This window comes from Grus americana, chromosome 8 (genome assembly GCF_028858705.1).
Source record: "Grus americana isolate bGruAme1 chromosome 8, bGruAme1.mat, whole genome shotgun sequence".
In the NCBI taxonomy this organism is placed as follows: Eukaryota; Metazoa; Chordata; class Aves; order Gruiformes; family Gruidae; genus Grus; species Grus americana.
In genome coordinates this window covers 17,597,776-17,612,600 of record NC_072859.1, presented here as the reverse complement: position 1 = coordinate 17,612,600, position 14,825 = coordinate 17,597,776, and the positions used below count along the sequence as shown (strand labels likewise).

Below are 14,825 nucleotides of genomic sequence, written 5' to 3'. Positions count from 1 at the left end.
TGAGATCTGTCGCTTTTTTTTTTGCTCTGGCTCCCTACAGCCAGGCTAAATGGTTTTAATGTGATTAATAATTGTTACCACTAACGTCTAGAGCCAGAAGAAAGGTCCAGTTTGACCTGTCTTGTTCCTGATTTCAAGGGGAAGTAGATCTAGTGGACATTATCACCACCACAGACGAAGCTTCTGCTTCAGTCAGAAGCACTAAAGACAATATTTGGAAACACTGGGATAAAGAAGGAAGGAAAAAGGAATGGTGGTAACTTCTCTGAACGTTTTTAGGTTTTCTTTGGGACACAACTCTCATAACTTGGACCTAGATCATGTCCTGCATCTTGAAGTATTGTCAGGAAAAGGAGCAACAACAGTTGCTAACTCTGTGTATGCTGTCACTGTTGAAACTTCACCCCCATCCCAGCCTGCGTGAGGTTTACATGTAAATTTTCCAAAACTCATTCATGTGGCATTTGCCACAAGAAATCTAGGCTTTGATTAATAGAAACCCATCTTTACCTGATTCCTTCTGATTTATCTGATGTCTGGAAGGACACCACTAAAACACAGATCTCTATATGCAGGATTTCTTACTTTGAAAGATACTGTTTTCCTTTCTGGTGACTCTCTGCATGATCTCTTTTATCTATAAGAATCATTAGTGTTTGAACTTGATTCTGTAATTGCAGTCTTTAAATTGTGATTAACATTTTATTTTAACAACAACACTGAAACCAGGGAAGATATTTTTGGTTATATTGGAGCAGCATGTATAGACTGTGTATATATATACTGTGTGTGTGTATATATATATGTGTATATAAATATACTGTATATACTGTGTGTGTATATATATGTATATACCTACTATTTGAATAAAATCTTTGTATCTTAACACTAAAAACAGTTTTGTTGCTCTGCAGTCTAAATGCTTAATAGTCACTTTAGTTTATGGATTCATAGGACTGGAAAAACTACATTTGGTCTCTCAAATAGGCTTTTATATGATTGATTATGCAAGAAGTCCTGGAGGTTCTCCAAAGCAGAACTTCTATTTTAAAACATTTTTGCTATTCAAAGACAATGTGGCCTGAATATGAAGTTTCAAAAGTGGTTTATAGCAAAGGAGCCTTGAAGCCAAAATGGGTTTCTAAAAACATTACATATATAGACATCTGTGGATTTACAGAGTGGAACCAAATCTAATTAATTTGGACTTTGATCCCAATACCTGGCTCATGTAGCAATCATTTATCATTTTATAATTTAAAAGTCTTCCCTGATCTATTTCTGATCTCAGAGAAAACACTTCATGAATTTATTTTAAGTCTTTTTGTGTTAGGGAGTAAGTAGAAGGTAATGGTAGCAAGTTCTTGGGCCTCTCCTACTGTGAAGATTCCAGATAAATTGCTCAGAAATTCAGCATTTTGAGCGGGGGATGATTGAAGACAACTGTGGGCACTACACAAGAATTTGTAAGTGCCTTTTATATATATAATGCATCAAAACAAATGGAGTTTTATTGTCACTGATATTAAAATAATAAATACAGGAAATAGGGAAGCAATAAAAACCTTTGGGCCCTTTCTCCTTCTTGCATTTCTGATACGGAAGACTCTGTTGATACACAAAAGCTAGCTCATGATATTAAGATGAAGGCATAGGTTTGAATCTCCAGTTCTGTACATAGGTTTAAATTTACTTAATATGAGTGGTGTCTCTGATTTTAGGTTGAATGCTTTGGCAGGAGGACCTGGGATAAATTTTAAACTGTATTTATGTTTGCAGGGTATAGAAATTTAAACATTACTTTCTTTGTTAATGTGATTAAAATGCTTAATGACTATGGAGGGAGCACTAACAAATGCTAGTGCTCTTTCCTGCTTTTTGTACTGGAAATATTTCAGGCTGAAGAACTTGCCAAAGAGGGTACGAGACAAAACACATGGCTGTAGTAGAGCTTAGCTGAAGAAGGGTAAAAGAGCATGTGGTGAACTAAGCAACCACGATTTTCAGCTCCATTGGTTTTTAAAGGAACACTTGCAGTTCAGCCTCCTTTGGGCAGCGTTTTATTCAGTCACCACTGCTGGGAAACACACTAGAGGGATCTCAAGAGACATTTTAGAATGGTTAGAGCTCTACCCAAACAAAGTCCCTCCGTGCCTGTAAGCTTTTGTTACGAAAACTGAGATGTCAAATAATTCTCCAGAGTGTGTAAGGGCACTGTGTTAAAAGATCAGGAGAAAATTAGCTATTTATATATAAATCAAGGCTAAATGATTGTTTGGGTTTTTTAAGCATAATATTTCATATTGAAAATAGAATTTTGTCTGAATCTTATGGTTGCAAGTATTTTAATTCCTTTTATGGAGCTTATCATTGATATTGAACTCTGTCAATGAATATGATACAGTTGTTTCCTAAAGATGTATTCAAGACCTTTTATTACAGCTTTGTCTGATCTTGTTTCCAAGACAATATTTTAGCTTTTAAATATGTATCGTGAGTGTATGTTTTCTAGTGTATACACTCACTAATAGGATTTTACCTGTTACCCTTGTTAAGTGGAATTTTAGGTTCTGGGTTTCGAGTCAACCAGCAATACTTTGTTATAGACAAGGTTCTATATGGAAATGTGAAAGTACCAGAACGTTAATGACCTTTTTGCAAGTAAATGGGCTTCTCTTGAAGAGAGCCTAAAGTTATAAGAGTAGCTCATTTTTGTTGATTGTCATCAAACTAAATTATACTACAGTATGTAAATATGTTGCTTTTTCTCAGGGTGGAAGAGCTGTCTTTCATGGTTAAATTGGTCTAGTTGAAGCCTAAAGAAGAACAATTTATGCTTCAGTATTTGTCTGTACTGATCTGGGTTAGTTAAACTTTACTCATCTTAGTGCAAATTTTGGAAAAATCATAGATAGCTGAGGTCCCCTAAAGTCACAACTTTATGTCTTAATCCCATGAAGTCAGCTTGCTGCCTTACAGAATAGGCAAACAGCCAAACTAACAGATCAGATTCTTGGCCTGAAGTTACATAAGCCTACACCTGGGAATCTGGATGTGTGAACAAAAGGGCTGCTTCATTTGCAAAGATGCTGATGGCTTCACTTTGCAACAAAGACAAATTGTAAAACAAAAGAAAGAACATCTTCTCCATTTGGGGCACACTTTTTTCTCTTTCAACCAGTGTAAGAACATGGACATACTGGGTAAAACTGAAAGACGGCAAGCATGGACGTGTTCAAAGGAATGTTTTTTTCACCAAATGTATGTTTAGTACCAGTAACTATTTGCTACAAGCTATTAGCCAAATCATAGCAACATGTTAAAAATTGAGCTCATAGATTCATAAATGACAAGTATATTCTCATTGTAAGGATAAACAAGCCTCTCTAGAAAGGAAAGAATACTCAAGACTATAAATAAGTATAAAGAAAAATATACTTAGAAAGATTGTTTTATATTAACCAGTTACATTTTCTTGCATCTTGTTTATAATACCTGATGCTAGGGGCCTGTTAGGAGATGACTATTTCACATAATAATCCTGCTGTCCATCTGCCATTCCCTGTTGGACAGTGTTCCTGTTATCAACTTGTTTCCTAGAAATCCCAGGAAATGTAATACTGCTGAGGAAAGGGTGATGAGCTCCTGCATTGTTGAGTTTCGTTCCTGTAACTTCAAGTTTGGTGAGATCCCAATCCAAGTTCTTGCACAGGGCATGTAGGGATGTGCTTAAATTTACTGCTGCAGCAGGCACTGTTTACAAATCAGGCCATCATTTGCTAATAGAGTTCTGCTAGCAAATCTGTAGCTGACAGTAATTAAATGGGAAGGCAGGTAAAGGAAAAAAGTAGAACCAACTGTGTGTGATCTTTTTCTGTCATTTTTGGATTTACTGTTTTTTATTTACTGGTTACTTTAACCTTGGACTCCTAATTGTATTCCTACAACTTCCATATCGGACTTCACTTTCTTTGCAGGCTGGGCACTAGTCAGCTATTGGGAGGTTATTAGGGATGGAATTTTTATGCATCTTACTCTTTAGTCCTTTATCTTGTCAGCTTCTGCCACTTGGAACCATCTGCTCAGTTTGAGCTCCTTCATAGAGTATTAAAACTGCTGCATGGGTCCTGCTGCCTACTGGATGGTGGAAGCAGTCAAGTCCAGCTGCAGTGCATCTTGCTGGGGTGAACCACAACATCCACAGACTAGTGACTAAGTGACCCACACAGCTATGTGGGATCATTCCAGCTTTCTTGGCTTACAGAGGCCAAGAAAGTAGAGACATTCTGTTTTGAAAAGTTGCATATCATTTTCTTTCTTTGGGAAGGGAAGGATTTATCCAAACTCTAACAGAAAAAATTTCACTGTGAAACTCAAATCATGTACACAAAGTTTTGTAGTTTTAACTTTTCCACATTTTATGTTTATGACAGAAATCTAGTGACCTCTTCTTCATGGATTGTTTTGAAGTAATGGTTTTGGCTAGAGGCAAGACAAAGAACTAATGAACCATTTTTACAAAGGACTTGCACTTCCCTGTTTTCTGAAAGCTTTGCTCTTCAGAGGCCTTGATGTTGACACACGGCTTGTTTTTGAAAGTGCCTGCCCTTCCACTGCTCCTTATTATTTAAGGCTTCACACCTGTAGGTTGCTAGCTTTAGTCTGATCTGCCTGAAATGTTTTGTTTTTTTTCAGCTGCACAAGTGCTTTAGGACAGGTGTTGTACTGAAAGGTTACTCGTTGTGGAAGCCTGGCTGTTCATCCAGTCCAGTGACAGTAGTACATCAGCAGATCCATATTGCCGTATCCTGCTGGTTATCTGTGTCTTTTGACTACCTCCTTCATAAATAGCATATTGATGGCAATGACTAGTGTTCAGACCTTGCCAATCAATACTAACATTGAATAAGAGTTAATTGACACAAATAACTGCATCTCTCAGTTTGTGTACAAGAATGACACCTTCCTGTGCTCTAATCAATAATAACTCCTTGTAGAGCATTGAAATAAAGCTGCTTTCTCTATTTGACAGAGTTTTCCCAGGTGGCTTGAAGCTGTCTCTTCCATCGTGTCTCATCATAGCAGATTAACTGGAATGTTACATATGAATTGCCTGTCAAGATGATTCCATCAGGCATTTCTTGGTAGTGTTTATCACTGTCATCAGTATTAAGTCAAGACATTCAGCCTTTGTTTTGTCTCTTGTTCTATACTAGAAAAATGTAACAGTTTACCAGGTACAAGCTTTGTTGCCACCTAACGCCATTAACTATTTTAAATAGTAATTGGTAAACAGGAATATTTTAATAACAAAAATAATCTGTATTTGCTGGAACTATTAGTTCTAGTTTGACGTGGCAATTCCTGTGCATGTAGTACAAAACATTGCTTTTCCTTTCATCGTTTAACAAAACTGAGGCTCTTGAGACATTATTTGAGTAATTATTGCTTCAAAATTTATTTTGGTCAGAAGACTTGGAGATTTGAGGAGAAAAATAGGATAAAATTGCTTTGATCATTACAATCCTTAAGTAAAAATAATTTTATTTATTTTAATATCTTTCTGAAATAGAGAAATGCAAAATGATCCTATACCACATCTTCTTCATAACTGCATTTTTAACGACCATTTTTAATGTAAGTTTTGGGAATTAGTTAACAAAATTTTGAATTTTAACAATGGCAAGTACAAATACTCTTATTTTTCCACTTTAACACTTTTTTTGGGAAACTATATACTTGCCCAAAGAAATTAAAATTTTAAAATAAGATCTTACTGGGAAAGAAAATCCTGGATTTTAATTATTTGCCAGGTATTTCAGCAACCTCCCGTCTTCACCACTGCCTGTAGAAGTGAATGACAGGGTGGCTTCATTCTGGATCTGAATTTATATAAGGCTGCATAGAAAGGAAGCCAAGAGCAAGAAGCAGCAAACATAGGGAGGCACTCACCCCCCAGTATTTCTGTTGGATGGCGCCATCTGTCAGAATAAAATTAATTCTGCTAGCCTTTTTGGGTACCCACATAGACACAGCTTTGTTTTTAGCTGTGACTTTTCCATGAAATTGCTTGTCTTGAACACCATGGGTCATGCCTAAATTCAGCCAGAGCAATTCACAAGTGAATTGTTTTAAGTCAGATTAACATTTAACTTAAAGCAGATCTGTCTTATTACGAAGTTTAGCCAAATGGGTCAGTAGATATAAAATGCAGCAGCACTTTTGTTGAGCACCCACGTGGTTCTTGATGCACACTTTGTTTTCTTGCTGTTATATCTGCACTGGCTCCCATTGCATAAGTTAGAATTCCAGGTTTCCATTTTAAACCCAAGAATCATCAGAGGAGTGTCTCCAGTATCTTATAAAATCCAGTCTGTTTCCGCAATATTAGCTTTTACAGTAAATCTGGATCTGAAGCCAACAGGGGGGAAAGTAAGTGTAGGAAGGTCCATCTTTTCTGAAATGCATGTGCAGTTCCTGAGAATTTCCCAGTGGGTATGAGGGAGAGCCAAACCCTCACAGCAGCCAGGACTATTTAGGAGCTAATTCAAAGAATGAGCTTCTGTTCAGTCTTCCCCATCCCACTTTCATATAGAAAAAAGAGACATATTGGGAATTCTGCAATTCCTCCATTACAGGATAAGATGAGAGAGGAGCCTGAAAGCTGGTGAATTACTCAGGTATAGCTGTAATTGCTGCATTGTAACACAGTGTATTAAGGCTTTTAATGGTAGACTTAAATCAAAATTCAGCAGTTAAAATCTGTTTACTTTCACTCTGAAATGTTCTGATTTTTTTTATTATTATTTTTCAGGTTAACAAACAGAAATATTATTCACAAAATGCCTGAATGGACTCTGATAGCTATTGTTTTGTTATCTGTGTAAGTACCCTTTAATGTCAAATATTCTCATACACAACTCTCTTAATGAGCCTATTGAGACAAGATTTAATTTTCGGATCAAAGGAAGGAAAGATTTCTTTAAATTAACTGGAGAATCAACACAAATATTTTTTCATGCAAATGAACTAAATTCTCCTGACAAAACAGGATTGTCCCACTTGCAACAACGTGTTAACAATGGACAAACTTAATGTTATGTTAGAAAAAGAAAAGTTAAGCTTTAGGAGTTTTTAAAGAGGGTTGGTGGGGTGAAGGAGTATACTCCACTCTTCCATTTGCTGCTGACAGCCATTCTTCCCCTCTGATTGTAGGAGAAAATGACGTGTATTCTATTATTTTGATTTGGCGTAACTGTTACACTTTTCATTTCTCATCTTACTTCTCATTTCTTAAAAGATTTCACTTTCATGATTAAAGTCAAATTATTTCCATAAAGATATGATGTGCTTCTAAATATGTTTGAATATTCTGGCAAATTTGTTTGAGAGCGGAAGGTTTTCTTAGCAGCTCCCAAATTTCTGAGAAAGAATACTGGCACCCAGTATTGTATTTTTATGAGGATTAGCTTTATTACTTAAGATTGTGATACTCCATTGCTTACAGTCCTCCTTAGCTTTGTTCTACTTACTGTAGACTTAAGTTCTTTCCAAGGTTTTTCCGAACGGGAAGCCTGATTTTATTATAGTGTCTTTCAGTAAACTTCTACACAGAGGCATGATCTATAAAAGCTGTAGTCATCAGCTGTGTGCATCAAGTAACTTCCTTAATTTGTATTTTCCAAATTCATGTACATTTCTGAAGTTAAAGATGTAAACTGTAAACAGACGGTTCTCTCACAAATTCATATTAAACATTTAACATTAGTTCATCTTCTAAGAAATCACTGGTGGTTTCACACAGTGTCAGGCCCTGCCTTTTAGTAGGGTTAAACCGTCAAGCAATCTTTGTATGTCTTTCAGCTTGATTTACAAGACTGCAAAAATCTTCTTCCAGAGACTGTTTATTACCGCACTGCTGCTGCTTCTTTTGGGCTTCCTGGGTCACTGGAGCCTGTAGGACAGAGAAGTACTTACAGATGTTCACAGGTCAAGAAGTGTTGTGCGCCAGCCTTGTAGATCCCCAGTACTGCACTTACTTTCTTTGATATTACTTCAGTCTGACACATTGTTCTGGCTTTACTGTCCCAAGGAAGACCATACCAGCAGGCATTAGAGTAGGCTTCAGCGAGCCTTACATCTGTGTCACCCAGCCAGATACCGCTCAAATGATTCATTAAATCAGAACACAGAAAGTAACTTTACTTGAATGCCTTGGCATAAATTTTTTATCAACTATAAGAACAAATCTTTTGTCATTTTTACTATATATTCTTATGGTTGAATTGGTAATTTGTGAAACAGATCTTATGAATTTTTCACGTAGTTTCTGTACATTTAAGGAAATGGTGACTCTTTTCATCAGAAGTTAAAATATGTTGCTGGTCTTCCCGCATATGATGAGCTCTAAATGTTTACATACCTAATGATTGTTCTACAATTGCTTGAAAATGTTATGCAAGTAGCAGGCACTCTTGGTAGCAATCAGTATAAGCAGAGAGCCAGGTCTCTCTACTTTTGCTTTCTAAGGGTCCACCCCTGAACAAATGAATTATATTTGATCCTAAAATATAGTAGATTTTATTTCTAATGTTATTCTAGTGAAATAATGAATAAACCTCCTGTTGACTTTAGCTTATTGTAAGGTTCTTGCAGGCTCATGATCTTCAGATTTTTAACAACTTCTCTTAGCCCGCTCTTAGGAGAGGATGTGCAAGAATGTAGATGGGGTAGAATGAGTGTTAAGATTGCTCTAAGATGATGATGAATGTTGCATCATTTCTGGAAAGATTAAAACAGAACATTTAATTTTTTTTGGAATTCTAATCAAACTTGAATATTTAGTGGAAGCCAGAAGTGTGCGGGGAGAGGCTACTGAGGACTTGGGCAACCCCTTGCAAACAGGTCCTCAGATGGTGGCCCTTTCTCACCTTCTGCAGTCTGCCAGGGAATCTGACATACCTTACTAATATTGCTCATAAAAAGAGTTATACTCTAGTAAGTCTTCTCCTGCTCCCCCTTAGCCATACGGGGAGACGATGCGTGTTGCAGCACGTGTAATGTCATTTAGATCGCAGAGTTGTATGGGGCCTGAGTCAGAGTGGTTCTTTACTACCTTCTGTCACTGAAATAGGAGAACCTTTTCAGAATATGCATTCACAGGTCTTCACCTGGTCCCAGACATAGGGTGGCCATTTTACTCCTAACACTAAACAGTGAAGTAGCATAAGCAACTCCCTGAAAGAGGATAATACTTCCTCTTTCCAGGAAGACCACATTACAGGTACCCTGGGGTGCAGGAGGTATAAGAACAGAGACTACAGAAAGCAGAGTGAGCATGGGATTTTAGGGTATACCTCAAAAGAAATTACTAAGACCTGAAGTATTTTTTGTTTTGTTTGGAAGCGGGCAGGGTTGTTTTATTTGAAGTAGCAACTATTGGACTTTGCTTGCACCCCATTTTGTGCATCGATATTGTGGCTCACCACTTCCTTCTCATACACGGCTAGCGTGTGCTGAGGACTCAGACAGTGTACTTAACTTCACAGTGCACTTTCAGAGTGCCCTGACCTTTTTTGTGATACACTACTGGGCTGAATAACTATTATTACAGCTGTATTGAATTCAAGTGTTATCACTGCTTAATATTTTGTATTATGTTAATGATATTATCATTAACATGCTATCCTCCCTTCATTGGAGTGTGCATATTAACTCTTTGTAGGATACAACATGTGGGACAATCATAACACCTAATTTTGGTGCTTAAATTAGACCTAGACTCCCTTTATAGTCTGCTGGTCCTCCAGAAGCTATTAAAAGTGCCTTGAGTCTCCTGACTATTAAAGAAACCTGGACTTCTAATTCTTTGATCTGAAATAAAGTGCCTGAAACTAGACAGTGTGACTGTCTTTCTCGAAGTAGAATGTTAGAGATTGCAACAGTGGAGCATTTCCTGTTCCTAGTGAACACCTGGATTTATTCAATCAAATTATTGTATAAAATATGAACAGCCAGCCTCAGCCTTTATTGAAAATCTAGCCTGAGGCATTCCTGTCTTTGTGACCAGCACATTCAGTAATGCTGTATCGACCTTCTTAGAGTACACTTTGACAGCCAGAGAATTATGTTCAAATAATTACATTCATGCCTATCATGAAGTTGGTGACTCTTTAAAATGATCTGTAGATTAAATTTCTTATTATTACTTATTATTTCTCATGTGTAATAATTTTGGCAGTGGTATATTTCTGTCTTCCTGTTGCAATGTTTAGTATGTTAAGCAGAATTTTTTGCTGTAGTAATTGCTGCTTTATAATGTACCATATACTAGAAAACAGAAGTTGCATCTTTTTCCCCCAAAGACCTTTGCAAGATATCAAATGAAGCAGATAAATAGATACAAATACAGTAGTTCAGGAAAGAATGGAGAAAGCAGTGGGAAGCTTGGTTGCTATACAAGCATGGGCACAAGCATTTTAGTGTATACCCCTGGTACAGTCTAATGGAAAGCTTTCAAGATATTTTCAGGAAATGTCTGCTTTCATCTTACTTATCTGAGCTGGCTGGTTCCAGTGAACTGTGGTCAGCTTCATCTACAAAGCATGTGCAAGAGGTTCCCCCGCTAAAAGCTTTGAAGCATTTCAAAATGTTCTGGGGATTAGTTTGTAAGCATTCAGCTGCAGTATTTAAACAAACTCAAAACGACCATGATCACTAAACAAAAGCCATCATTATATGTGTGCAGCCACTTTAGATAAATGTGTCATGTGGAGATGCACTCTAGAGGTTTAATCTCTTGGAGATAACAGTTCAGGAACTGGAGAATCTTGGGTTCAAGTATGTATTTTTATTTCTTTGCACACGAGAGCACATCTATTGCTCTACACTGACATTTCTAAATCATTTTAAGAGGAATTCAGATGTTCGTGCTATCGCTACTGCGTTCTTGTCTGAAAATATCTGAATGTTTGCAATATACACGTACATATTGGATATGAATCAGACTTGCAGAGTGACTCTTTCTCCTACAGAAACCACATACAGGTCAGCTGGACGATCTTTTATTTAGCAAGTCTGATGATAGAAAATTGGTTCCAGGTTTCAGCTGAGAAAAATCATTTATCGTTAAGCCAGCAATATAATTATTTCCCATTTTGAAACAGAGTTCACAGGACCAAAAATCCAAAAAGTCTTTCTTTTATAAAAAGTGTTTTAATGTCATCACAGTATTGTCTCTGTTGTTGGTCTCTATCTGTAGAGTTACGTTATTGTGTGAAATCGAGAAAAGACAAGTTTGTCTTAACACATTAAAAAATTAAAAAGTATATTCTTCCCTTTTTCTCTCTTAATAATTTTAGGTTGTCATTTGGTGAGTGGGAGCTCAAATAGGTTTTCTGTTAAGCAGCTCTTATTTATCAGCACTTTCTAAGCAAACTCTAATCTGCTTATTTGGCATATTGTGGAAGAGATGAGTATTACTTTACTTCCTCCTAGCATGTTCCAGTATTACTTAGGAAACATTTATAGAACAGTGTTTTGAGGGATTTGCAGTGTTGTTAATTGGGACATTGATCAGTGCCAACTTTAAAATTAATTAAATGTCTTCATCATTGATAAGGGAGAAAACTGTAGAAGAAACCTTAGCAGTTACGAAGAAGGTGTTTCTCCTTGTACAAAAAACCCCCACTGTAGTGCTGTTACGCAGGAAAGCAACACTGTGAATTTCATTGCAGCACACACAGCTGCAGTCTTTTTCCATTCTAGTATTTTTCATGGGTAGCCTTCTGAATGGGAGATTTGGATGTGCGCAGCACAAACCCTCTGAGGTGAGCCCAGGATAATTAGTTCTCCTTTACAGTTCTGGTCCTTGACCTCACCGGCAGGAATGGAGCCTGAGCACGCACTGTCTCCTGGACATCTGTTGCATGGATGGGTTGGCTCAGAAAGCTGTCTTCTCTGCACCAGCCAGTTTTGCTGCCCGGTGCAAGGGAAGAGCAGGGTCATGGCTTTCTGCCATGTGTCTCGGAGATCTCTCCAGGGGATGGAAATCTACCTGTTCCCAGTTAGCTGTGTGTGTAGGCATTCAGACTGCAGTCATGCTTAGCTGTGCAGAGCTGGTGTGCAAAGTGCATCACCAGTTATAAATTGTCCTTCATGGTAGTGGTGTTCTGACTAATCTTTTTTTTAGAATTTACAAATACTTCTATGTTGAACATAATTTTGGAGCTTCTGCTTTAGTCACCCTTGGGAACTTTATATTCCAAATGTACTGGTGTATTAAGAATACCGTAGTAGGGAAAGTACTTTGCCACTTCATTTTTGCCTTTTGTGTGAGTAAACAAGAGATTTTTGTTGCAACTTCTGTTTCAACCCTCTGAAAGATAGCATGTTAGATTTTGGAGACTGCTTTATCATGTTGACTCTTTGGGGAGCTAACTCGGTCAGCGGAGTTCATGTCCTGTTGAACTCTATGCCACAACCATGTGCTGATCAAGCAGATGGAAAAATTACCCAGCCTTATTAGAGAGGACTGTTTTCAATTTATGTTTCTTGAAAAGGTATATATTTAGAAGATTTCTTTTGTACTGTCATGTTTTTCCTCCTTCCATAATTGCTGCATACAGCTTTGCTTATTGGAAGTCATGTCATAGTGCAGAATAACTTGTACAGTTACACGGTAATATAGACAGTTCTGCACTAATGCTGCAAGTAAGACATAATCCACACAGTTAACAGCTGCCCTAAACTTAGTTTTAAGCTAAATGTATTTTAACTTCATCCACTGAGCAAACTGAACTGTTAATTTTGCAACTGAATCCTGAAGCTGTAACCCTATGAAAATATACTTCCTTCCTCATTAATAATTAATCTTAATACATTCAATGCAAACATTTTTTTATCATGAAACATTACCCATCTGTTAAGAGAAAAACATGACTTTGACATGCACTTGCATCTTTTATTTTCAGAGTTTTAACTTTATCTTCGTAAACTTTCTAAAGAACAGCCTACATTAATGGGGACATGACACATAGGCAGTGTTTTTGAATTACAGGAAACTTCATCATAAGATGAAAATCGGTGTTGATTTGGCTTGTTGTTTCTGACCCACCCACCCACCCCCCCCCCAAAAAAAAAAAAAAAAAGTAGAAGTACGCATCATTGGAAAGGCCACTGCAGGTTCCCAGCATGTGACCCCCAGATATTTTGTACCAGCAGAATTTTTAGCGTGGGTTCTGGATTAATTTGTTTTGTTCTGTGCAGAGTCATAATGCTACCTCTGCTAGGCTAAGTAGTGTGTCCTATTCTTCTTTAGCACTGAAATAAATTGTGCCCAAAGTAAAAGTATTGTATTCTTTAACTCTTCTGGAACAACTCTAACGGAAAAACTTTGATTTGTAGAAAATCCCTGAAAGAGCAGTATGTTTTGAGGATTTAATCATTGCTGGCCTTATGGTGCTTGATCCAGATTATGGAATGTAAAACCTTAAATGCTAGTGTCCTGGTTTTGGCTGAGATAGAGTTAATTTTCTTTCTAGTAGCCGGTATAGTGCTGTGTTTTGGATTTAGCATGAGAATAATGTTGATAACACACTGATGTTTTTAGTTGTTGCTAGGTAGTTGTAGTGCCTACACTAAGTCAAAGACTTTTCAGCTTCTCATGCCCTGCCAGGTGCACAAGAAGCTGGGAGAGCACAGCCAGGACAGCTGACCCAGACTGGCCAAAGGGATATTCCCTGCCATGTAACATTATGCTGCAGATATAACTGGGGAAGTGAGCCGGGAGGTGGGATCGCTGCTCAGAAACAGACTGGGCATTGGGGTTGTTTTTTTCTCCCTCTGCATGTGGTGAGCCAATTGCATTTGTGCATCATTGGTTTATTGTTATTATTGCTATTATTGTTCTCTTCCTTTGTTATCCTATTAAACTGTCTTGATCTCAACCCATGAGGTTTTTTTCCTGTTCTCCTCCCCGTCCCCTTGGGCAGGGAGGGGTGAGCGAGCGGCTGCATGGTGCTCAGTTACCAGCTGGGGTTAAACTGCGACAGCTAGACAGTTAAGACAGGCTGTCTAGAAAGACAATACATCATTCCAGAGATTCTAGTTTCCCTTGTCATATTGCTGTTGAAAGTGTCAGACCTGACATGGAAGACAATATTTTTGCTATGAAGTGTATAATGGTTTTTAAGGAGGAAGAATCCGGAAAGTGATTAAAATTCATGAAGATCTTAAAAATCTTGCTTTATGAATGAATTAATGTCTTGGAAAACAAAATTAGTTGAATAATTGAACTGAGTTACTTGGATCAGAACAGTGGTCCACAGACCTACTTAAAGACCTATGTGTCAAAGATCTATGTCAGTTAGGGGGAAAAAGAGAGATGCATTTTATTAGCTTTCATATGGATAACGTTATGTTGGAGAATGTTGGTGTTCCTATAATATTCTACAGTGACCATGGATAAACTAAAAATTAGTCAGAGGCATGAAAAATTTGGAGGGAGGAGGAGAAGATTACAATTCATTAATTCAGAAAGGAGGCAAATTATTTTTTACATGATAATTGATAGCGGGCAGTACCCTGATGAACTGGAGACTTGTTTTCATTTCCTGATACTGTAGGAATCAAGTGCAAAGCAAGTTTGTACTTCTCCTTAGTTTGTTACTTCTTGAGATATAAAAACATTTTGACATCCAGTGGTCTGATCCAGTCTGGCAGTTAAGTTCTGATCCTGATAGGGAATGTTAACAGTGAAGGCAAAATATGTACAATGTTTTCTGAAATGTGTTCCTCTCATATTTATGAAAACAGAAAATACAGCC

At 37.4% G+C, this 14,825-nt stretch overlaps 1 protein-coding gene across 6 annotated transcripts in view; it reads left to right on the top strand.

Annotated features, from left to right (window-relative positions):
• The window catches only part of RPAP2 (RNA polymerase II associated protein 2), a 63,966-nt gene that overhangs the window by 11,938 nt on the left and 37,203 nt on the right, over positions 1-14,825 (top strand). For 4 of the 6 annotated variants that reach the window (XR_008578131.1, XR_008578130.1, XR_008578129.1 and 1 more), the window contains exon 11: positions 6,815-6,883. Coding sequence is in view for 3 of the 6 variants with exons in the window: in XM_054834374.1 (XP_054690349.1) it covers positions 6,815-6,883 (69 nt within the window). In the remaining 3 variants the exon portion in view is untranslated. Of the gene's footprint in view, positions 1-279; positions 803-6,814; positions 6,884-7,863; positions 10,303-14,825 lie in introns of those variants that run through there. The other 2 variants (XM_054834375.1, XM_054834376.1) reach the window with 2 other exon arrangements.